The sequence below is a fragment of the Anabrus simplex genome, chromosome 11, assembly GCF_040414725.1.
Source record: "Anabrus simplex isolate iqAnaSimp1 chromosome 11, ASM4041472v1, whole genome shotgun sequence".
Lineage (NCBI taxonomy): Eukaryota > Metazoa > Arthropoda > Insecta > Orthoptera > Tettigoniidae > Anabrus > Anabrus simplex.
In genome coordinates this window covers 132,488,917-132,514,869 of record NC_090275.1, presented here as the reverse complement: position 1 = coordinate 132,514,869, position 25,953 = coordinate 132,488,917, and the positions used below count along the sequence as shown (strand labels likewise).

General features: G+C 40.9%; 1 protein-coding gene across 3 annotated transcripts in view; it reads left to right on the top strand.

The window, feature by feature from the left end:
- Window positions 1-25,953, top strand: part of LOC136883239 (serine/threonine-protein kinase SIK2) — a 566,180-nt gene that overhangs the window by 424,848 nt on the left and 115,379 nt on the right. For all 3 annotated transcript variants that reach the window (XM_067155444.2, XM_067155442.2, XM_067155443.2), the window contains one exon: window positions 193-2,073. In XM_067155444.2, the coding sequence (XP_067011545.1) occupies window positions 193-2,073 (1,881 nt within the window). The remainder of the gene's footprint in view (window positions 1-192; window positions 2,074-25,953) is intronic.

The window sequence follows — 25,953 nt, the reverse complement described above, 5'->3', positions numbered from 1 at the left end:
TGAAAGTAAAAGAGGAAGAAGAAGATGTTGACATGACCTGTTTTAACTTAGCTTATTTTGACACCAAGTATAAAGGGGTAGGATTACTCTTGATGAGAAAAATGTATGTTTTCTTCTTTCATGTGGACACTAATAAATATGTTCTATACCTTGATTTGATCCTGGATTATTGATGTTTTGGTCTTGTTGCAGTCGCTGCGCTGTGGGAGCTACGATCACCATGCTGCCATCTACTACCTGCTCTTGGAGAGACTAAGACAGCATCGTAGCAGCTTCCCTCTGAGCCAGGACTCCAACACGAGCAGCACGACGAGTACCACCACCAGCAGCGGGAAGCACTCGTTGGACTCAATGCAGCGTCGCAGGCCGAGCACCATTGCCGAACAGGCCATGCGTAAGCTAGGAATCACAGTGGATGCAGCCACCAGACGTGCCAGTGGGGATCAGAGTTCGTCCAGACTGAACTACACGCAGGAGCTACAGACCCCATGTACCGCAGAGACCGTGCGTTTACTACCGCAAACACAGAATCACCCACCTCCTTTTAGAGACTTTATTCCGCAACAGCCACAGCTTCAACAACACCAACACCATTACACTAATGCTTCTAGTCAGAGTGCCACCGCGGATGTGATGAGTAGTGAAATGTATGCGTTTGGTAGGTATTCCCTGCAACGATATAGCAGCCCGGTGGGTCTTGGCGGTTCACTGTCAGCGAGCGCTCATGCTACAGTCACGGCTCAGTACTCGAGCTCTACGGACGAAGGCGTAGAGACGGACATGGAGGATTCTCCCGCCCAACACCAGAGGCTCTCGTCGTACGCTAGCTCGTCGTCTTCCAGCGGTGTGGGTGGCGTGGGAGTCAACAACAAGAGCCTGAGTAGCGACTCGTCCTGCTCGTCGTCACATGTCTCTTCTCTGCAAAGCAACTTCTCCACATTTGAGAGCAGCCTGGACTATCAGTTCGAGTCTGATTTGGCTTCCAGTTTACCGTCGTGTACATACCCTGGGGTAGATAACAATCCTGCGCTGGCGGAGAGCGTAGGAATCAGCACCAGTGCTATCCATCCGTGTCTGTACGTCAGTACCAACAGCAGACACAATCCTCTCGTACACTTCACTCGCAACACGACCAGGTCACCCGTGGACTTCAGGGAAGGTAGGCGTGCGTCTGACGGCCTCGTGGCGCAGCAGGGAGTGGCGGCCGCTGCTGCAGGAACGGGAGGCACGGGCGGTGGAGGAAATGGGGGCGGCGTTGTCGTCGCCTTCAACAGTCAGCGGCTGAACGAGACGGGCAAGACCAAGGGAATGATGGAGCTCCACTTGGTTCAGCGAGAACATCAAGCTCTCAAGAGCTTGTACCAGAGCTCTGTTCCTCAAGAAGAGCTTCTCCAGCGCCAAATCCAACATTCGCAGTATGTTGATGCCAGTAGCAGACCATCGCCTCCTCTTCCTAAAAGAATAAGCCTTCCCGAGAACTTCAGCTTTATGCCTACGACTGGTAAACTGCCCACACAGCCAGAAATGGCCGGCGAGAATCTATTGGGCACTCCGTCGACATCCACATCGACGGTCACTAGCAGTGGTAGTGCGGGAAAGCCCTTGGCTCCCCTACAGCAACAGCTGATGCAGCACAGGCTGCTCCAACAGAAACGCCAAATCCTGCAGAAACAAGGAGCACTTCAACAGCCCAGCGTCAGTGTGGAGGGAACAGTTTCACCCCTGGGTCTGGCGATGAGCAGGCGACAGATGCTACGGCAAGCATCTTACAAGCTGGCTCAGCAGACTCAGATCCTTCCCCCTTTGCCCCAACCGTACCAGGAAGGGACGGAGCCTCTAGCTTTCCAGACCATCGCCGAGGACGGCAACGGGGCGACCTCCACGACCGGCACGGGGCGCATCCTACCGTCGCCCCCTCGGATCGAGACCGACGCCGGGGAGAACTGGCAGTCGCTGCCCGGCACTCTAGCGTCGGCGTGCCAGATCAGTGACGTCCGTACCGACTGGGACGGGCTGCTCAACGCTCCTTGGCAGCAACCCGTGTATGCCGCATCCCAGCCGGCGTGGAATCAGGTAGTGCACGAGTAGAGGGCTCCAGTCACTTTGTCCTGCAACAAATGAAGAAGCCAAACCTTTAGCAGGAGGCAGGTCACTATGTTCAGTGGGACTGAGGTGCTTGTCAACTGCTGGAAAGTTCTGATGATGAACTTTTTAATTTCTCGTTCTACTGCTATAAACTTTCTCTAAACCATGGAGTAATAACCTCTTTAAAATAAGCTAATGTAATGACCGACTCTCCTTTCCCTTAAAGAAAGAATGACAAGTATGTCCCACTTGAACACTGACCCCCTCCATGTTCTAAGTACATGCACTTTCTTTTGATTTTGTAGTTAAGTTCTATTTTTTCACTGTGTCCCATTGCAGAAAGTTGTTCATAAAACATATTTCTCTTTAGTGGCTGTAAAATTAACTCCTCTTTAGTTTATTACCAGAGGTCAACATGTGGTTTGAATGTCTTAATTGCTTCATACAGATATCCTTAACCTCAAATATTTAATTTGAGAATAGGACACAAAAATTAGCTGCATAACTCAATGTAAACCCTCCTGTATACTTTGAGTAGGTACATTATTTCTTTAATTGGAGTATGGAAGCATTTAATATGTTTCAAAAGAATTTTTTTCTGGATTATTTAGAGAATAAAAATATTTTTCATGTTAGTTTGAAGAGTTTGAGATAGAATGTCTCGAGGGACATTGGAGGTTTCTTTGTGGAAGTGTTGGAATTCCAGGAGGCACGTTTTTGGGAAAGTCATTCTTGAAAGAAGTTATAATTTCTCTTTATCCAGATGGGGTTCCTCACCATTTTACTGCCCCATCCATTGGTAAATCCATCCACTGTAATTGTCACATGAATTCTATTAAATGCTTGGACAAATATGCTGTCATTTGGAATATTAATTTTGTCTTTGAACAGTTTCTTAATTTTTATTGGATTTTCATTACATGTTAGAGTTGTCAGGTTAAACAAAATCAAGAGCAGATCTGGACACAGCATAAGGCAATGGTAGAATTTCCATAAAGTATTTTTTAAAATATTAAACAGAACAAATTCAGTCTTGTATTTTAAAACTTGGGGATTTTAAAGCTTTAATAACAAAAACCTAGAAATTAATACACTACATGTATAAATTACAATCACACCTATAAATCTTCAAAATATATGAGTATCCGTTTTTCTAATTCCTCGAGAATGCATTCATGAATTAAAGAATGTGGATTCTGACAGTGTGCACAAAAGAAAACGTACACAGGATTTGTAGCAATTACATCACAGCTTTCATCTCTGACACTTTCATCTTCCAAATCACTCTGCACTTCAAGATTGCTTTCAGGATATTTTTTTCTTACATTCAAGCTCATCAAACAAGTCCTCCTCAAACGCTGGCGATGCTGTCTTCCCTTTGTTCTTCCTTGTCGCAGTCGGAAGAGACTAAACAGCGTGAAAGGAACCTCTACACGTTGGCAAAAAGGACTGAACAGTCTGCAGCATCAAGAAAATAGTTGTTGTTGTACCAGCTGGCACATGTGCTCTGGTCCTTCTGAGCACGTGATGCCAGTCGCAGCGTTGCAAGGTGTGATTCACGCAGTATTTCAGGCTTCAGACCAACCTGTCACGTTGTCTACCAATTTTCCTCATGAATGGGGAAGATCACCACAAACATATCCAGAGTGATGTATCACGTGGAAAGATCTCCTAGAGTATGGCGGTGCCGTTACCTTCCACCCTGCTCCTTGCAGCCACAAGTTCCGGTATCCACAGTTTCTTTTAGGATGGACGTTCGATGAAATCACAACACTGAGGCATTTGATCAAAAACAGGACTAGTCATGGTGATAGACTAGGAGCAGGCAGAGATCCAGTCAAATGGTGGGAAATTGTGATTTTTTTTTTTTTTTTTTTTTTTTTTTTTTTTTTTCAAGAGTGAGTGTTGAACAGTAAGGTTTGGTTCTTCATTGTAGAGAATAGTAATGTAGCAGTTGTAGCTAGACGCCTGAACTGTGCCTTCACACACACAACGTGCTTCAAAAGAGTCTGATTAGAGTAGTTTAACAAGCAGTATTAACTAGTGCAGTCGGCTGTCTTTACTGCAATGTAAGACAAGTGGTTCACAGGATTCTGGAATATTCAGCAGAAACAGAGTCCCAGCCATGTTTAGCTACAGTAGAGTGAAATCCTTGAGCCTATCCCAGTTTTGTGACATTGCTTGAACCAGACACGCTCAGGCAGATGGCCTTCCTGATTACTGTCATTATAAGTACAGTGACGGTAAGGAAGATGAGCTTCATCAGGACCTGTCATTGTGTCCTCTTTGACTGCCAGATGTCAATTCTTGAACTACTGTCTTACGTTAAGCTAAATACAGTTGGCGAACACATATCGTGTATGTCTGAGCAGCACTGCTCGCTGTTCCTAATGCATGGATGCAAGATAATTATTAGTTTTGTTAATGGTGAGTGCCAAAAGAAGATACATTAAGAACTCATACTGGTTGCCATAGCAATTGACTGTGATCTAAGGGGGTAAAATTCAATTACTTTTTAACAAATTTACTGTTTTTGCAGTGACCATAAAAGTGTGCTACTTTTTGCCAAACAAGATTAGAATTTCTAGTGAAACAAACCCTCACCCTGAAAAATAGGGACAGAAGATCGAAGGAACTGCTAGATCGAGAACTTGGCACTTATGGTAAGATCAACAGAAGTAGAACTACTTTCTGTTCCTTCTCAAGAGTGTTATAGTTTAGAAATAACTTACAAATAAGTCATTCTTAAGGGATCTTCAATTGAAGAGCAAGATCTATGATGTTGACTCAGTCATTAGTACTTTAAAGCTTTTCAGTCTCTGTTGTTGTTGTTGTTGTTGTTGTTATATTATTATTATTATTATTAAACAGTCATATCAGCAGACTAGTTCAAAACTGGTCCATCATCAGTGATTAAAACATATGGATCCGTATAGGTGTGTTGTGAATATAAAATGGAGCCCAGATGAAATAAACTGTAAAAATAAAAAAGAAACAAATGACTGAGTATGTGTCCTTCTAATGGTGTGTTATACATAGAGGTACCTGTTTGTGGTGAAAACTTTTGGCTAATTACGTTATTTAAAAGTTCTTTTGGTATATTTTTTGCAATTTTTTTATTTTCTCAAAAATGTTGCTTATTTTATTTCCATGTTTGAGCAAGAAATGCTAAATCAAAAGATAGTTGATGTAATATTTACAGTAAAACCATTTTTTTTAAACTTATGAAAACGTGCACTACCTCAATAATTTACACACCATGAGTTCCCTTAAAAGCTCTGTATGTTGTAACTTAGTAGACCAGACTGAAGAGCTTTTAGGCATGGCATGTATTTTACTGTGAATATCTCTTGGGTGTGACGAGATACTTTCCCGCGCCCTGTATTGTCGTCATAATTGAGGTTTTTCCCGCACGATGGCAGCGAATACCCTGTGTCGTGCTTCTTGAAGCTTATTTCTTGTGCGGTGCTACTTGTCCGCAGTAGGCCAAATCTGGCAGCATCTAGTTCAAAGCGTAAGTTCCAAATGCTCAAAGAAGACAAGATTATTCAACACTTAGAGATTGATTGTGAGGATTTATCTTTTCAGAAATACGAAGATGAGTGGTTTGATACAGATCAAGGTGAAAGTGGTTCAGAGAATGAGAGAAGGCCAAGTGCTAGACATGTTTCAACCTTTCCCGCCGCGTGGTATTTCACGTCAGTAATTCGTATTTTTTGGTGCTAGTGGCGTAAATGTGGACTTCGACAATGAATCCAATCTCTTGGAATATTTTGAACAGTTCATATGTTTCAACTTATTGTCGAACAGACCAATGTGTATGCTAAACAGTTTTTAGAAGCCCATGCAAACTTGAAACCACGGTCACGAGCGAGAGATTGGGTGGATACAAATCCAACTGAGTTAAAAACTCTAACTGGACTTCTAATGCTGCAGGGGATAGTTCATAAGCCAGAAAAAAGTATGTACTTCTCAAAACAGGAACTTTTAGAAAATTATCTCTCAGACAAATAAGTGCATTTCTAGTGAGGTAAATGACCGTGAAGTTAATGTAAAATCTTTCACAATGTCACTAGCATGATGTGTAATTTGCAACTATTTCTTTCTTTTATTTGTTTTAATTTTAGCTGCTAACATATCAACAAAACGATCAAATTTCAACCAGGTAAATGACCTTGCAGTTAATGAAAAATGGTTCAGAATGTCACATGCATGATGTGATATTTATAAATACCCCTTGCTTTTATTTGTTTCAACTTTTGGCTGTAAAATATGGGCCAAACTCTCAAATTCCCACTAGATAAATGACCTTGCAGTTAATGTAAAAATGGTTAAACTTTTCTCTAACATTAAAATTAATTGATTAAAACTTCTTTATTTTACTTTCTGTATCACAGATGAATGATATTACTAACTTTTGTGCCTATCCTGCTGTGTAATAACAATCTGCTGAAAAATACACAGGGCAGGTTACACCTAGCGCATCAATAATACTCAGTTAAGAGGTTAATCATCATCACCATCATTTTACAGTTCCAGTTTTCTGGGTACTGCCGGCAAGCCTCTTCCGTTCACTGAGTCTCGACTGTACTTGTTCCTCAGTTTCTCCCCAGATCGTATCATCAGCCAAGGCCATTGCATTTAGTTCACCAGAGGTTTTCTTGATGTTCTTCATTATGCCATCCATGATGGTGATAAACAATAATGGGGATAGTGCACTGCCCTGCTGGACTACACTTTCGGTCTTGAACCAGGATGAATGTCCGTCACCCAATCGCGCACAGCTGGTACAGTTCTCATAAAGCATCTGAACTTTCCTCACCAGTCCCTCTGGCACATTCCTTTTTCACAGGCATTCTCATATCTTCTCTCTTGCAATGCTGCCATATGCCTTCTCAATGTCAAAGAAAACCATAAACAGATCTTTGCCTTTTTCCCAATATTTTTCCATTAACATACGGACACTGAAGATTAGGTCTGTTGTGGTCCTGTTAGCGCTGAGGCCATACTGTTCCTCTTCAAACTATGGCTCTAAGATGACTCGCAATCTGCTCTCTAAGATTTTCTCAAGAATCTTAAGCCCATGAGAAAGGAGTGGTATTCCCCAGTAGTTGGAGCATTTTCGGCAATTTCCTTTCTTAAACAGAGGGATAATGACACCCTTGCTCCAATCAGTAGGTATCTTGCCATCTTTCCAAACTGTATTGAGCACACTGTGTAGTCACTGTAAACCCTGGACTCCTGCTGCTTTAATCATGTCCGTGCTGACTTCATCGATTCCTGAGGATTTCCCTTGCGGCATCTTCTTAAGCGCTGCTTCTGCTTCTGTCCTGTTCAATAGGTGATCAAAATGATTTCTCAGAACCTCTCTGCTGTCCTCTTCTTTCCTGGCCAGGTTTCCATTAGGATCCTCAATTGCTTTGATGGTTTCAACTGAATTCCTTTTGTTTTTGATCACTCTGAACAATAGTTTCATATTGCCTCTGCTGTCCTTCAGTTTTTGAGTAAATGTCTCCCAGCACTTTATCTTCTCTTCTACTACTGTTTTTTTTGGGGCTATTTTGCTTTACGTCATACCGACACAGATAGGTCTTATGGCGACAATGGGATAGGAAAGGGCTAGGAGTGGGAAGGAAGTGATCGTGGCCTTAATTAAGGTACAGCCTGGTGTGAACATGGGAAACCACAGAAAATCATCTTCAGGGCTACCGACAGTGGGGTTCGAACCCACTATCTTCTGGATGCAAGCTCACAGCTGCGCGACCCTAACCGCACAGCCAACTCGCCCGGTCTACTACTCTTAACTCTCAATTTCTTGTCCCGCTGAACTTGCTCGGGGTCTCCGATTTTCCCCTCGTCCCTTACCTCTTCTGGCTTGGATTTTTCTGCATCTCGTTCTTTTTGTGCCGTGTTCCTTTCCTTTATTGAGGATCATACTCTCTCATTCGATCAGGGTGTCTCTTTTTCCCTTACTCTTGCACTTGTCTTTCCGCAAACCTCTATTGCTTCTTTTATCAAGGTGTTTTTCAATCTTGTCCACTCTACCTCACCACTCTCCGTAGGCAGTTGTCTTCTTATACGGTCCTGATAGTCAGCCCTTTTTCCAATCTGTTGTAGTTCCCACACTTTAATCTTAGGTAATATCCTGGTTGTTATCTTTGGTACATTAATGTCTTTCAGATCTGCTACTAACAACCGGTGGTCGCTATTGAGGTTCTCACTTGGAATCACTTTGATATCAGTCATACATCTACTTCTTTCTTTATCTGTAATGACATAGCCAATGACCGTCTTGCTCTTTCCATCCCAGCTGTAACGGGTAATCTTGTGACTGAGTCTTTTGTTGAACCAACTGTTTGTTACTACCAGAAGTCTAGGAGATGTTCGCCTTCTCCCATAGCCATACGGTCTCATCACCTTCTCATAGGCATTCCTGTCTGTCCCGAGGTGTGCATTGCGTTGAGGTCCCCGATGAGGATTGCCCTCTCTTCACTGATGATCTCTTCCAGGTCTTCGAGAAACTTGTTCTTTTCGTCTTGCTTGTAGCCAGTCTGAGGCGCATACACTTGCACCAGTGTGGCCTTTATCATCCTCTGGATCTCTGTAATACCATCTAACTCTTTAGACAATATCCATTTCTCATCTCTCTGCTGTTACCATTCCAGTAGAGGATATAGTTTTCTTCAATTCTTTCTTCCCTTTACCTTTCCATTTAGTTTCAGTCAGTCCTAGGATTGATATTTTCCTTCTCTTCATGATGTCCACTAACTCTTCACATTTCCCAATCAAACTCAGTACACTGATTGTCCCTATTCTGTATGTTGCCTTCTCCGGGGTTGTTGCACAATCGCAAGGCTTGGCCTATCATCAGGCTGCAAGCCATCGAACCTGGCGTGGGTCCGCGGGTGCTGTTGTCTACTCTGAGTTCTTTGTTCGCATCTGAGGTTCGTATAAGTGGTGAAAGCGATTGCTTGCTAGACCTAATGTTAGAGAAGATTTTCTGTCAGTCTTTAGCAGTCCCCTGCCACATTTGCAAGGCAGCAGCTTCCAGCACAATGGCTTCAACAAGCCCCTTACTTTGTCAGGTTTGGTAACAGCCGCCCAACCCTCGGCCAGACGACTTGTTAGCTTACATTTAACTGAGTCTAAATTCACTCTAGCTTTTACAAAATGCCATATTCTGATTTTAGGGAAAGAAGAACATCAACTACCAACTAAACACTGTGTACGGTGCAACAAGTCGTAGGGTGAGAATTTGCTTTGTTAGATCAGAGAAATCACCTTTTATTTTGCTCCTTGGATTAAAGAGCGATTCCACTTAATTTCATGATTTTGTTTAAAGATAAATAATTTTGCATTTTGAGTCAAATGTGTAATATTTTGCAAAACTTGTGTTATTTTGTGCTTTGTGAAAAACAGGTGCCTCTAGTTATAAAAACATTTTAAGGTTCACACACTCTGTCATTTGTGTGTCACGCTGGATCACTTAACATACTTCATTCCCTTTTTGAGAATATCACAGTAAGGAAAAAATGTGCTAAATTTACAGAGACAAAAAGTTTGAGCAATAGCGTCCTGAAGCTGTAAAATCACTTCTCATATCTCTCACACAAATATTTAGAATAATCAAAATAAGGATCTAAGCTTATATTTCAGGTAGATGTTCTTTACCATTGAAATGTTCCACCTTGTTTCAACAGACACCTCTCATGAGGAAGAGAGGTTCGCCTGTATGTGTATTATAGACTGAAAAGCTTTAAAGTTGTAACTCAAGGACAAAGTGGAGAGACTGTAGCCTCATCGCAGGTAGTACACATCAAGGTGATTTTGTTGTTGTTCGAATTCAGCTTTTCACTACTTGGAATATCAGCAATAAATTTGGCATGCTGTTGAGATTTTCTTTCCCTCCCATCTGCTACAAGAGTAGCAACACAATTGTGCCATTGGTATGAGTTCTTAGTGAATCACTCATATCGATCTGCTTTGTGTGAATGTAGTTTAATTGTGTATTGTGATATGATTTAATAAACTAATTATCTAGTTAGCACTTGATTTTCTTCCCAAACTTCATCCTCCTCTTCTCTCTGCATGTGTAGTTACCTCCCTGCTTGTGTAGTCACACGTGTTATGTGCTGTGTTTGGGCCACTTTTCCCGCCTCATAAAAACTTCCGTTGACAACTGACAGTTTCCACAGAATACTACATTGCCGTGCGTCAGACTGCCCGTGCTCATTTCAGTTTCACTATATGAATGTTGAAAATGAAATGAGCCAGTTCCAAATAATTGTTGGCTTCTGACGCCAAAACCATACCACAAGAAAGAGGCCCATTCCAGTAACTCTCACCAGGTCCATGCTGGACACGATGTAACAAGTTCAGCACCGCTGTTCCGGTTAGTGTGCCGCAGCTTGTCCGTGAAATCCAAGTGTAAATACCTCTGGACAAATCCAGATGCCAACTGAACATCTTTGGCCACAGTTTGACTTCACCACACATTGAAGACATTGTCGATTCCTTGTATTAATTGTTTTGGCTTCCCTGATCGATGTGAGGATTTCTATTTCTACTTCACACCTGCATCACTCAGCCCTCATCATGTCCATTAAACATTTCTACCTTACATGAGCTCACAGATGCTTCAGTGGTGTATGGATTAGCCTACATGTCTGGCCATTAATGGCAATGTAGTGTAACAAAGTTAAGGAAACAGATGGAGATAAGATAACAAAAGAAAAAATACAAAATATTGTTTTTAATCCTCTTTGGGGAAAGATAAAGTAGAAATGGTTGTCGGCATTGCTATGGAACAAGAGCAGAGGAGTTAGTTGTAAGTGTGTACATTAGTGCCACTTTACTGGTACTGCGATACACCTTGAAGCAGCTTCTGCATTTACCAAATGTTAACTGGGAAGGGAATGCGAATGACCAAGAAATAGTGAATGAGGTAATATGAATCAGAAAGCGATGGAACCAACTAGAGGGGAAAATGTACCAGAAGTGGTGCTGATAAACCAGATGAACTCTGCACTGAAGCGACAGATGGTGTAAGTGTTTTTGTCATAATTAAAAATGAATGTGTTGAAAAGGAAAGTTGTAAAATTAGGGCTGTTAGACAATACTGTATGGTTGGAAAGAGAGGCAGGGGGTGAATTAAAAAAAAAACAACCATCATCATCGTTGAGCATCTCCAGTTGCCTGGGTGTGGTGTACGAGCCCCCTCCATCTTTGTTTGTCCATGAACCACTGTTCTCTCATAATCTTCTTCCAATCTTGTCCTCTCTCCTCGATATCTTTCTTCACCAGATCTGTCCATTTTCCTCAGGGTCTGCCCAGTGGTCCTTTTCCTTTTACTTCTCTTTCATATTCTCTTCTTGAACTCATCCTTCTTACATGGTCAAACCAAAGCAATTATGATGGCCTGTGGGATGAGTTTAAAGCAGTTGTTGAAGTGACAGGGTGAACTAGCTATATGGGCATACGTCCATATCTCGTGCTACTCAAGTTAAAGTCAAATAATTATACTAGATTATAAATTCCACCTGTTCAGTACATAAGAGTTTTTTATTTAAATTTAAGAAATAGTTCTTAACATATTAGAATAGGGACATGTTTCACCCATAATGAGGGGATCATCAGCCTCATACCTGAAAGAAAGATAGATCAGGATTCTGATTGTTCTTATACCTAAATAAGAGGATAGATACTGTTTTAGGTACAAATGTGTTAGTAAGTAGAATATAGTAGTTATAAGTACTCGTTATGGGCGAGACATGTCCCTATTCTAATATGTTAAGAACTATTTCTTAAATTCAAATAAAAAACTCTTATGTATTGAACAGGTAGAATTTATAATCTAGTATTATTATTTGACTTTAAGTACATTTGAATACGGACCATAACATGAGATTTGTAACATGCTACTGAAGTTAGCCAATCAGATTGCTTCAAATGGCCTTTACGAGGCAGTGTTGCTTTATCAGGCTTGAGAGCCATGTTCCCATAGGGAACCTGAAATATTTGTTCCGAACGAGTAAATATAGTTGGTCCGTTATTGAACATTGCCAGCGTTTCGCACCAGTGTGCTAATTTGGGCTTGCCCTAGTTTGTTTGCTATGGGCCGAGCCTATCCCTCCCCCCGAAGTGATCTCGTTGGCGGCTGCTAAAATGACAAAGGAGTGACACATCTAATTGTTGTTTTCAAATTAAGTACGACTGGCCCCACACTGTAGGGGTAGCGTGCCTGTCTCCCGGGCCAGGCCAGGATCTGAAGGCCGGTTTGAGGTCCACTCAGCCCGGGTGATCGAGGAGCCATCTGACAGCGAGATGAGAGCCCCGGTCTACAAAACCAAGAATAACGGCCAAGAGGATCCGTCGTGCTGACCGTACGACACCTCATAATTTGCAGGCCTTCGAGCTGAGCAGCGGTCACTTGGTAGGCCAAGGTCCTTAGGGCTTCTTGTGCCAAACCTGTAACTCCAATCTACCCAGTTCATGTTGTTTCTGAACCCTCCACTAATATGTTTACTTCCCTCATTGAGACTGAAAAACATTTATACTAACAACATTGGGATTCACACGGCTTGTGAAAAGTGCTTTACAAGTCCGTACAGAGCTCGTGTATATTTTATATTTGTACATATGAAAATGAAACAGGGAAATGTAAAATACTACCAGCAAGAGATTTGCTACAAATAAAACATATGCAAAACAGAATTTATTTTCCCTCTAAAAATACCATGAGCATAGTGTGAAACCTCTCCTCAGACAGATTATAAAAATGTAGCATGTGTTTTATGTCCAACTGTGAGAATACAACGACCCCTTTTATAAGTAACGTTCATATTGCAGATAGATTAAGCTTTTCATATCCTCCATCGTATTACACTAGCCAACATGATTTTGCGATAAAATAGAAAATATGTAATTCTTATGGAAATCGCTGCCCTGATTCCGAAAATGATGCTATTTTTTCCTATCACGTCTAGTTTTGACGCAATTCGGTGTTTTAGTATCTGCATGAATTCGTAAGATGTAATGTTGAGAGATGTTCTCGCGCAACTTTTTTTTAGAATACAATTATGTGATTTGATTTGTTATTGTTTGCATTTTATTATAGGTTTATTGCTGTCTAAATTTTCATTTTGTAATTGAGGATTTCCTGGTAAATTCATAAGAAACTTCCCCAGATACGCAATAGACCACGAGGTATGTAGGATTCAAGATAAGACAGTTGAGAGTTTGTCTTTCATCTTAGACCACTTGAATAATCAGGCGTGTTAAAAGCCCCAGCCCTTATGCAATGTTTATGATGGACTGATAAAGCAGTTTCCTTGCAAAGATAACAGTCCGAAAGTATTATACTCAAGAAGATGAACTTGTATTTTGTACGGATGTTTCAAATCTTCTACGTCGATTAGGAGAGAAAGAGTATGATCCTAGTAACTGGCGTGTTTTTATTGACTTTTCCAAAATAAGTTTAAAGGCTGTTTTGCTTCATAATACAAATGTTCTGGCATCTGTCCACTTGCACACTCCAAAAAAAAAAATGTCTGAAACATACGAGACCTTAAAGTTGGTGCTTGAAAAAATTAAATATCATGAGCATGGGTGGCAAATTTGCCGTGATTTGAAGATCATTGGATTGTTGCTGGGACAACAAAAAGGCTATACAAAACTTCCCTGTTTCCTATGCGAATGGGGTAGCAGGGCATGGAATAAACATTGGAATACAGTGAATTGGACAGAAAAGAAACAACTACAACCAGAATCCAAAAATGTCTTGAATGTAAGTCTTATTGACTGAGAAAAAATTCTACTTCCACCCTTGCACATCAAATTTGGATTGATGAAACTGTATGTCGAGGCATTAGATAAAAGTAGCCTATGCTTCCAATATTTATCCACTAAATTTCCCTCATTATTAGATGCAAAAATCAAAGAAGGCGTATTTGATGGACCACAGATTCGTAAACAGATGAAGGATAAAATTTTCACAGACACGATGACCAAAATTGAGAAAGACGCATGAAATGCATTCAAAGATGTAGCGACTAAATTCCTTGGCAACATTAAGGACCCTCAATACAAAGAAATTGTAAGGAAAACGTTGGTAAAGTTTAAGGAACTCGGTTGTAATATGAGCCTTAAGCTTCATTTCTTAGCTTCCCATCTCTAAATTTAGGAGCTGTCAGTGAAGAACAAGGTGAAAGGTTTCACCAGGATCTCAAAGATGCAAAACGACACTATCAGGGACGTTGGGATGTGAATATGATGGCCGATTACTGTTGGTCGATTGCACGAGACGACCCTTCTAGAAATCATTCAAGAGCGTCAAAAAGCCGGAAATTCCACGGAAAACGGGAAAAGACGGAGGTGTGAATCTAACCTGCACATAATGTAAGTAACAAAACTATGTATGTTTAACCATGTGATTTATAACCATGTGGTTATATTAATTTAAGAGCAACTGTACAGCCGAAACTAAATAGGTGCTTTATGCTTCAGTACACGAATTTCAATGTACATTAAAAATATAATACAAACCATCTACTTGCTTACAAAGCAGCATTTATGTGTATTTAATGCATGAAAAATATGATTACGTTTTGCAAGCTGAAATTTATATTAATATATTAAATTTAATCAATACTAAGTATCAACAATTTTACGTAAGAACAAAATAATATTTTGTAAAATTGCCACCAAGCCAGACGTGATTCGCCAAAACTAATTTTTTTCTCGAATTCTGCGTTAAGAAATTCATAAAACCCACCTAGTTTCGTTTTTACTGCACAAAAAATGTTGTATTTTGCAGGCTAGTGTTATTGGTGAATGAAAACCTACAACCTGTTTTCCAGTCAATGACCGGGTCAGGGATGTAATGAATGAAGCAGATATAGGCTGTTAGTACGATGGGGTCGCCACTCCCAAAGTGATTTATTAATGAATGATAGATGCTATGAAATGAGAATGGAGAGTGTTGCTGGAATGAAAGATGACAGGGAAAACCGGAATACCCGGAGAAAAACCTGTCCCGCCTCCGCTTTGTCCAGCACAAATCTCACATGGAGTGACCGGGATTTGAACCACGGTATCCAGCGGTGAGAGGCCGACGCGCTGCCGTCTGAGCCACGGCGGCTCTAGTGTTATTAGTACTGAAGACATTTATAATTATTATGACAGGTGAACCCAGAAAATGGCAATGTAAGATCCATCTGCAGTATTAAAACGTGTAGAATCTGGGTGCTAAGTTTAAGTAAAGCAAGCGTTCACATGAGTTCTACGTCACACGGTGCCTACAAGAACTTTGTTATACGACAACTGTTACCTCGTTATTAAACTGACTACTTTTTCCATGTCTCAAAGCGGGACACACTGATTCCGACAGCCGACACATAAATGAGAGGACAAATTTTGACACAGCTATTTTTTTTCACGTTGAAGTTGGTAGTGCAATATTTCTCCACTACACATTTTAAGATAAAATTATAATAATACAATACCTTCCCTTGTGATACTCGTACTTCTCAGAGGATGTAATTAGCTGTAACAACTGCTGTGATGATTTCAATAACTTATGAAACTCTAAACAATTCTGTGAAAAGTTAAACTTGATCATTAACAAAGTAGAAGGTTTCAGATGTCCACAGTGAGAAAACTCTTTCAACTGAAGCATTAGTTCTGTGCCACTGTGTCTTCCTTGAACTGAAGAAAAACCTCCGTCCACTCAAACTTCTGCATCATTACAATTGGATATTTTCTCTGCAGTGGCATATTTGGTTAAGCAGGTAAATTCACCAAATAGTTCTGAGTCATTCCCACTGTCAAAAATTCCTTTACTTGCCACAAAATCACAACATTTTTCCACATCAGACTATTCAGGAACAGTCTTTAATGATGTCCACTGGAAAGTGTTCATGTCTTTAAAATGACCAGACCATTGGTCTAAAGAGGTCTATAGAGATCTCATAAAAATTTCCTGCCACTTCTTCAACATTCTTCCTACTTGCTAATCCTTTATCTTCAAGCGCACCAACAACAACTCTTACGAGACAACTTATCTGAAAGATTGTCTTTTAGCTCAATGATGGCTTCCATAACCTCTGTTGCAGAAATTAGCTCACCTTCAATTTTCCGTACTACTTTGTGGAAAGAACTGTCTTGTGTGAAGACAAAATTTAACCACACCTCTGAAATAGGATCTTCAAAGGAAAGTCTCAAGGAAACTGGACATTTTGTTTGACTTAAGAAGTATAATTTTAGTGTTTGGTACATGTCCAGCATTCTCTTCACTGCTGGCATGAGTGCTAACCACCTTGTTTTGCTATACCCAAGGACTTGTTTATGCTCATTTTCTGCAAAATAATCACAGAACTCTTTCAACTGTTCAACTCTGACTGTGTAGATATAAAAGTGAGAGTACACCTTAACAGTTATGTTCTCTACATCAATAGGTAACGAATCACAAGAAGACTGTATTGCATTATGTATAATACGAGCACCACATCCTATACCAATTAAGTCCCAACCCAAGAAACTGAAAGTAGCCTATCGTTAAGTCCTTTCCTTGCTGGCCCTCCAGAATTACAGTTTGTATTATCACCACAAAACCCGATGATTTTACTTGCAATATCATTTTTACTAGCACTTCTGTCCGACTCGTTGGCTGAACGGTCAGCGTACTGGCCTTCGGTTCAGTGGGTCCCGGGTTCGATTCCCGGCTGGGTCGGGGATTTTAACCTTAATTGGTTAATTCCAATGGCACGGGGACTGGGTGTATGTGTTGTCTTCATCACCATTTCATCCGCATCACGACGCGAAGGTCGCCTACGGGCGTCAAATAGAAAGACCTGCACCTGGTGAGCCGAACCCGTTCTGGGATATCCCGGCACTAAAAGCCATACGACATTTCATTTACTAGCACTTCTTCCAAATATTTCACAACAATGTCTGATGTTTCACCGGGTTGAGATTGAAGGTCCAGCAGTTTCACTTGAACACCGTCATAGGGGTCATAAAACCGAACAACAACCGGGAACACTTTAACATTCCTGTGGTTCGAGACAACCGTTAGCAGTGTAAAGCAATGTGCCTGTCCGAGTTGTTGCTCAGATAAGGGGGCAAACACTTTAGTAATTACACATTCAAATTTTGTCCGTGCACATCTGAATTTGGGCTCGAAACATGTTTGGAGAAGTTTTGAAGCGCAGTCACATGAGCGAAAGCTTTGATTTTCTTTAGCTGTATGGTAAGCCCAGGCTCCTTCAGGAGCTGTGATTTCCAAGTCCTTGGACGTAGGTGTTGCACTATTGAAAAAACTTGCCAATGCTTTGCTTTCAGCAGATTTATGTTTGGTAGACTGCAAATGTTTGGTTATATCATGTCCACATCGAACATCACTTGATAAAGATGTTCGATTCCCACAGGGAATCTGAAATATTTGTTCCGAATGAGTAAATTTATAATACCAATATAAATGGTCCATTATTGGACATTATAAATTTTCCAGCTAACTCATTCCTGGTTACCAGCGTTTCACCCTCGTGTGCTAGGCTGGGCTCATCAGTTGGTACCTAGCACACCTAACAAGACACATGGCTAGTGCATACCGTGGAGGCCACTGTGTAGCCATATGTAGCCACCGGCAGTGCCAATGCACTACAAGAGACTTTGTCTCATTACCAAATGATGACCCCAGCCTAGCACACGGGGGTGAAACGCTGGCAACCAAAGAAATGAGTTAGCTGGAAAATTTATAATGTCCAATTACGGACCATTTATATTGGTATGATCAAACATCACTGTCGGATATTGTTCTCTTAATAAATGGGAATTTATTTTGCAAATCCGTATTAAATATGCATTTGCGTTTAGGCCACCGCCGTCTCAATCCTATATACTGCCTGCTCTATGCTATGCGGTTAACATGCTTCTCAGCGTGAGCTCTTAGTGTCACAAACCTCCGCTAGGAGCGCCAGCTACCGCACCCAACTTATCTCCGTACCCACGTTGTGTTCCAAGTGCGTTTGCATCGAGCATTTATGTGTGTGTCTCTGGTTGAAAAATGATGAATTGTTGTGTTCCTCTCTGTATATCATAGCAAGAATTCCGAATTATTCAGGTGTGAGGATTCCTGAAATCCCTCCAAGTACAGAACTTTGGGAAAATTGGTTTAACGCTATCAAGACAAGGATCAACCAAGGGTGGTAAATGGATTCAATCCGATTATTCTCGTGTTTGTAGCATGAATTTTACAGATGGAGATAAAAGACAAAACTAAAATTATACCCATTACGTTCACACCAGAAAAATAGCTCCACGAAAGACCAGACAGCGACAATATATTTCTTCGGAAGAAATCTATGATGAAACAAGCTCTTCAACCGCAGGAAATACGTTGGAGGACGAGTACGAAATTCATGTGAACAACGGTGTATCAATCCAAGTCAAAACTCAAACGAGTAAGAATGACAGCAGTGATCAGAAAATCAGACATTAGAGGCTCCGGTCGAGAATTCTGAGACTGCGATAACAGCTGATGACTAACCATAATGAAGTTAAAAGTCTGCAGAGGAAATTCGAAGACAACCCATAAAATGATCGTCTGATAAATTAAAGGAAGCAGCTAAATATAATGAAAAAAGACCATTTATCTTTAAAATCAAATCCATTACTTTCGCAAGACAAAATCCGCGCGGTCAGAACAAAGTCACACGGTACTATGCGGCGTGAGGAATATTATCCCAAACGGTTATGAATATGGCAGGACTCCTAGTCTAGTATCAACTCCATCACAATGTATTCTGGACAGGTAGCCTAAATGGAAAATGTTGATAGTGTTTGTCGGGATATCCAAATTAGTGAAGGGAAGACTTAGAGCTGAATGTAAAACTCTCGGATCAACAGAGTATAACAATGATTGCCAATTAAATGGCTAATTAGGTACGGCTCCTCTACGACCGAACCAGTGATAAGTTCGTTTGCGTGGTCGGTGTTGAATGTGTATGCGGCACAGATATTGAAAATCTCCTGCTCTCAAGAATAAACTGTTGTGTTTTCTTGTAAACGGACTTTCCTCGTTAAAGGCTTAGAAGTCTCCGATCTATCCCATTTAGTTCAGAAATGATTAATGCCGTTGACTGACAATCATAGAACCAATGTTTAAACATTTCGGAGAGGGGAAAGTGAGAACTCATCCTTTCTATCCTAGCCGTAAACTTCTTTTCAGTTTTCACTATTACCATTTGATAAATGTGAGGTCCAGGTTCCTAGACAGTGAAATGACAGCAATGACATCATCACCTCCAAATATGTGAAAGAAGTTTTCGCCTCCAGAGAGACTTGACATCCAAGCCTGTTCGGTATTACGAATACACAGAGGAATTTGGAAAAGATGAATATTCTGCTGTACAAATTTTTCCCCAGCAGTCGCTGCTGCTATTCGCTTCATGAAAGAAAACCATGCCCGTTTATAAATACATGTTTAGAGTTTTCATATGCGGAATCGACGGTGCGCTTCATGGAATTAATGTGCAAATTTTTCACATTCCACGTCGTCATTGACAGAACTCGGCACATTCGGCAAAACAATCCGGATTGTGTGCATTTCTAATCACCACCGGATAAAATACTTACAATTATTTATTTATTTATTTATTTATTTATTTATTTATTTATTCATTAGGGAAACCAAAACAGCGGGAAGCCGAATTGCAGAGTTCCGCAAAGGAAAAATATATTTACAGTGGAGTAGCACAAGGCAAACATAAATAAATAAGTGGAAGAACAATGAGGAAAAACATCTAATGATAAAAATAGAGGAAAAAATAAAAACTAACAAAATAACAGTAGAGACACAACAATTAACAACAAAAGAAACAACGAGGAAAACTGAAGATTGAACGTAAAACGAAGAGAAGAACTTATAGCTAGGCAGTAAAAAAAATACGTTAAAATAATTCATTTGGAATCAAAAGGTAAAAAACTGAAGTGTCTGACTAATGAGACGGCAGATGCTGTCTCGCTAACTGCGAAATCTATAGTGGAATGTGTGCCTTATGTGTTACGAAATCGGTTCTTGTATGTTCTCACTAAATGATTTTCTGGAGACGCAACAGAAGCTCTGTTTCGTGCTGTGAGACTGGCTGGTGGATGTAATGACATGACGGACGCACGCACTGCATTATGTGCTATAAAACGTATCCTGAAATGTGATCATGAACAAAGGGTCAGGGGAATAGTGATAGAATTCTTTTTGAGTCCACTGCTGGTAAATAACTGTAAGAAATGGACTGAAAAGGTGCTCCGTTACTCGTGTCGAGAAAACTCTGAAATTGTTATGTACCATGCAGCAGTGGGATGATCCTAATATATCTACTATAACTGGTAAGATTTTACACATTTTACGTATCTGTATCTTAAGCCAAGCTCAAATGTGAAATGTTAGTTTCTGTATGTACATTATCTTCTCAATTAGTAACATGTTAAGGATTATTTTTCCTTTTTATTGGTGTTGCGGATGCACTCTCATTTAACCAGCATGTGCTCTGGGTGCGGTAAGTGCTGCCATCTGCAATGTCGCCGTAAACGCAATTCTCGCGGCACAGAGCAGGCAGTATATAGAGATTGAGACGGCGGTGGTTTAGGCATTGTGCAATCACAGAAAAGAAAAGAAACGTTCCAAAGCACACCACATCAAGTCAGGAAGTCTGAACGAGAAACGGAAGTTTCGAGTATCGATATCGTGAATAATATGATATAAAGAAATGAAGCTGATAGACTATGATCGTGAATAATGACGTTTTACTGAAGTGCAATGTTTAAATCTGCAAAGCAGGACAGAATGCCGGGACGTCTGGTCAGTTTACTCATTATTTTCAACCTTGGCTTGAATTGCACTGTTCTAAGAACCAAGATGGCGAGCGTCACCGGAGTTTGCGGTTGACGAGTTCCTTACTCTCCTCAGCTTTACGCTCTGGTTTGTTCCGTGCTTCTCTGTAGAACAAAGTTGTTAAGTCTGAAGCAGTGCTTGAAGCTGTTGTGAATAGCACCAAAGTAGTTTTTTCCATTTACAAGGCTGAGAAATAGAAGGAATATTCTTAAAAAAAAAGGCTGGCGTTAGCCTAGGCCATGGCCCCCTTCATGCTATATCAAACATAATCACAGTCAAAAAGTGAGTTAGAGAAGGTGTTCCTGCAGAGCAGGGTTATGCAGCTAGGTAGTCCACCTTAATATTTTCGACGCATCAGAAGATATTTTACATTCGGTTTAGAAATTCTTTAATTGTATTAACTTTCTCTCCATCACATACGTAATTACCAAGAGACCAACTTTGCTTTTTAAGTGGGGATATACCAGTTTCACCAAATAGAACAACTTATTTTACAAATCCAACAAGTACTTTTGGAGATATACAAGGGTTTCATGTGTGTAGGCATTAGACACTCGCTGTGATGCTGTGTGTCTCACTCCTTGTTGATAAACACACATACCTCGCCCAGCAGGCCCCGAGAACAAACAGTACAATGTACAGCGTTCCGGAGTTACAAAACTTTAGTTTCATTGACACTGAATAGGAAAGACACGAGATAACACAGTTAAATTGTTGAAGTGCTTTGTTGTCCTTCTCATGAGTACACAGTACATGAAATGAAATCAACAACTTGAAAATCAAATTAATTTAATTGTTTGTTTGTTTGTTTGTTTGTTTGTTTGTTTGTTTGTTTGTTTGTTTGTTTGATTTTAGCAGTGGCGAAGTTAGAATGGTCATTGAAAAAAGGATCACTGCACCTGCAATAGGCAGTGGTCGAGTTGAAAATAAATTATGCTGGTATACTAGACAATATGGTTCAGATAATTTTAGGAGTGCTGTTTCATTCTCTCCCTTTTCAAGCACTTCCATCGTGCAGGGAAATGTACAGTCTCTGTGTTCTTTATCAACACAGCATGAGTCTACTTCAGAGGGAGTGAAGCAGCACTTTTTGTCTAATGCCTTAATATCTCCAAAAGTACTCATTGGATTTGTAAAAGAAGCTCACCGCTGGACTTGTCACTTGATTCTTAGATGTTGTATTCGATGAAATTAGTATATTCCCATTAAAAAAATATATTTGCTTCCAGTTTCTCAGTAACTGTGTAAGTGATCAAGACAAATTAGACACTGCTTTATGAGCCCCTTAATACAATGTAAGAATTTGAAATCAGAATGTCTATATGTTTAATGGATCAGAGAACTTAGTTGAACAACCCTGTATAAATGATGTGAGTGCGACTACAAAAAGGCATAGACAATGTTGTGAGCTAGAAGACGGACAGCAAGATTTATGAAACGAAAGAGTCCTGTGTTCATGGGGTCAATTTACTTCACGGGGATTGCTGTAAAGTAGTTAGGTGTTAATATAAGGGAAGATCTTCATTAACAAGGTTGTAAAGAAATGATACAGACCTCTTCATATGGTTATACATAGTATTTTTTGAATACGGATTATAATAACACACCACTTGGAGCAGAACCTGTTCTATACACAAAATATTCTATTGATTATCATCTCATTAACCTTTCATGTTTCGTCAACATCAGCTGCTACATTAATGAGTAAGATTAAAATTGAAAATCCCCATTTTAACAAATAGTTTCAATTAATAAATTGCCATTAATAAACAAAATAGAGAAAGAACTACAAAAAATATACAACAAAACGAAATCATCGTCACTAACAGGGATAAAAGCAACACTATTGTGATAATGGACGAAAAAAGATTCTTCTTCTTTCTTTGTCGTTTAGGCCTACTGAGGACCACGGGGCTCGTATCTACTCTTGGGTAAAGTTGTTGCTTTCTTCTTCTTCCAATACTCCTTCATTTGCTGACTATGAGCCAGCTTTCTCTCCTCGGTCCACTTAGTTCCTGTAGTCTTCTTACTTGTAAGGGACGTTGGGAAAACTCCGTGTCGGATGGCTTGACGGAACAGTAGTCGGTCATGAGTTTGTCCCGGTGGGATATCTAGTTGTTCCATATCTGACTTAACTGACGTGATCCATTTGTTCTTAGAAGCCTTGCCTCTTCCTGTTACTGTGAATATCCTGTTGGTGAGTCTTTCGGAATCCAGACGGGCCAAGTGTCCATAAAAGGTCAGGCGCCTTTTCCTTATAGACGTGATGATGTCCTCCTGGTGTTCATACAGTTCATCATTATGGCGTATTCTGTGAGTGCCTCCTTCCTCTCTGATTGGTCCTAATATCCTCTTCAGGATCTTCCTCTCTTTTAACTCCAGCTTTCTGAGTGGGCCCTTCCTAGCCATTACAAGGCACTCGGAAGCATACAGAACAGATGGTTTGACGACCGAGTTGTAGTGTCTGAGTTTGAGGTTCTTGGAGGGGCACTTAGATGAATAGATACTACGACATGAGTGATAAGCCCTTTCAAACTTGATACATCTGGCGTCTGTGGCTGGGTTCTCGCTCTGATTCGCAGAGATCCATTCTCCCAAGTACTTAACTGCAGGTACTTTTCGTATGGTAGCGTCTGTGAGAGGAACTGTCAAAGGGGCCTCCTTAATATTGGTCATAAATTCAGTCTTCTGGATGCTGATCTTCAGACCAGTCATAACCGCTACACAATAAAGACTCTGTAAGTTGTAGGTAGCCTCCTCTATATTGTTTGGCAGTAGAATGAGGTCATCGGCAAAGGCACGGGACAATGAGGTTGTCTCTCTTGTACCCAAGCTTCAGTCCAGCTCCCGGTGGTAGCATCGTTCTCCATTCTCTAATGATCCTTTCCAGGACACAGTTGAAGAGAATGCAGGAGAGACCATCACCCTGTCTAACTCCTGTTCTGATTGGAAAGCTTTCGGATAGTTCACCTCTGAACCTGACCTTGGACGTCGTGTTCCTCAGAGTGGCTTGAACCAATCGTAGGGTCTTCCCATCCAGACCAAGTTCCCATAGTATGGAGAAAAGGGTGTCTCTGTCCACAGAGTCATAAGCTTTCTGAAAATCTACTAGGACCACCACCCAGGGATGTCCACCTCGGCTTTTGTAATTGAGAACTGTCTTACGATTGTGTATCTGTTCTGGACAAGATCTAGTCTTACGGAAACCAGCTTGGTATTCACCTAACTGGTGGTGACTCTATTGAGCAGGGCTACAGAGAGGATCTTGTAGGTAATTTGTAACAAGGAAATACCTCTATAATTGTTGAGGTCTGTCTTACTTCCCTTCTTGTGGAGGGGATGATCATGGCAGACGTCCATCCTTCGGGTAGGGACTTTGTTGTCCATATGTCCTTTATGATTTGATGGATGCTCTGCAAAGACTGGTCATCTGCATGTTTCCACAACTCGGCAACTATGCCGTCTTCACCTGAAGCCTTGTTGTTCTTGAGACCAGCGATGATGTCCTTTATTTCTTCTCTCGTAGGTGGTTGAGAATCAGGGTTCCTGTGTGAAGGCTCATGGAAAATAAGCTTTTCTTTAGGTTCCTCTGCGTTTAGTAGCTTCTGGAAATAATCTGCAAGAGTTTTGGTGCAGTCTTTGTTGTTCAGTTGAAGTTTTCCATCTGGCCCGTGGAGGATGAGGGTAGGAGCTGTGTACTGGGTCGTTTGCTTCTTAAGTCCTTTGTACAGGTCTCTTGAGTTGTTTCTCTGAAAATTATTTTCAGCCTGTTGCATTAGGCTCCTGAGGTAATTTCTCTTGGCACTGCGGATGGTGTTAGCTGTAGCTTTTCTTTGCATGGGGAAGGCTTCATAATTGGCTTCAATTTTATGTTGGTTCCACCTAGTCCAGGCTTTACGCCTTTCTTCTATAACCTCATCACACTTTGAACTCCACCATGGGTGTTTGCCTTTGGGTGATTAGGCAGGGATAGTTTATTGAGCGGCATCCAGCAAGGCCTTTTGTAAGGCAGGCCATCCTTCTTTCTCTGTATTCTTCCTGAGGGTATCCTGAAAATCACAGTCCTCATCATGCAGTCGCAGAGTGTTGAACCTGGGTATCTTACGACTACTTTGGAGAGTTGGTGTTTTTCTAAAGGGTTGCATATTAATCTTAACAAGTGAAAGGTAGTGATCAGAATCTATGTTGGCTCCTCGCAATACCTTGACGTTCAGTATGCCAGTATGATGTTGCCATGCTATAGCAACATGGTTTAACCGGAATTCACCAAGCATAGGATTTGGACTCCTCCAGGTTTTGGCCTTTCTAGGTAGACGTTTGAAGGCTGTTGATTTCAGGACTAAGTTGTACTTGTCACAGAGTTCAATGAGATGTTCTCCATTTCTGTTTGTTCTGTTATAGGCTGGATAATGGCCCATCTTCCGGTACTTCCACTCCTTACTGACTTGTGCATTGAAGTCTCCCATGAGTATGATGGAATGGTGGGAAAGGATCTTATCTAGAGTTTCTTCTAAGGTGGCCCAGCATTGTTCTACATTTTCCAGGTTTGAACGGTTTGTGTCATTCGTGGGTGAGTGGAAATTTACGATTGTGTATGCTCTATTACGAGACCTGAAGGATAACGAGGAGGTCCTTCCGTTAGGTGAAGTGAAATCTAAAATAAGGTCAACCATCTTGTGGTGTACCGCGAACCCAGTACCTAATTGTGGAAGTGTCTTGATAACTCTTTCACCAGGTTTCCCCTTGTAGATTCTGTACACTCCAGACTCTACTGTATCATCGTCGGTAAACTGAGTCTCTTGTAGCGCTGCTATCATAACCTTGTACTTTTCCAGCACGCCAAGCGTTTGTTTGAGCTTACCTACCTTCAGTAGGGAATTAATATTTATTGTAGCAAAGTACTCGATGTTTCTCTTTGGTTGTCGTTTAGCAGAATTAGATAGAAGTGGGAAGCATGAAGGTGCAGGTTCCCCAGAATA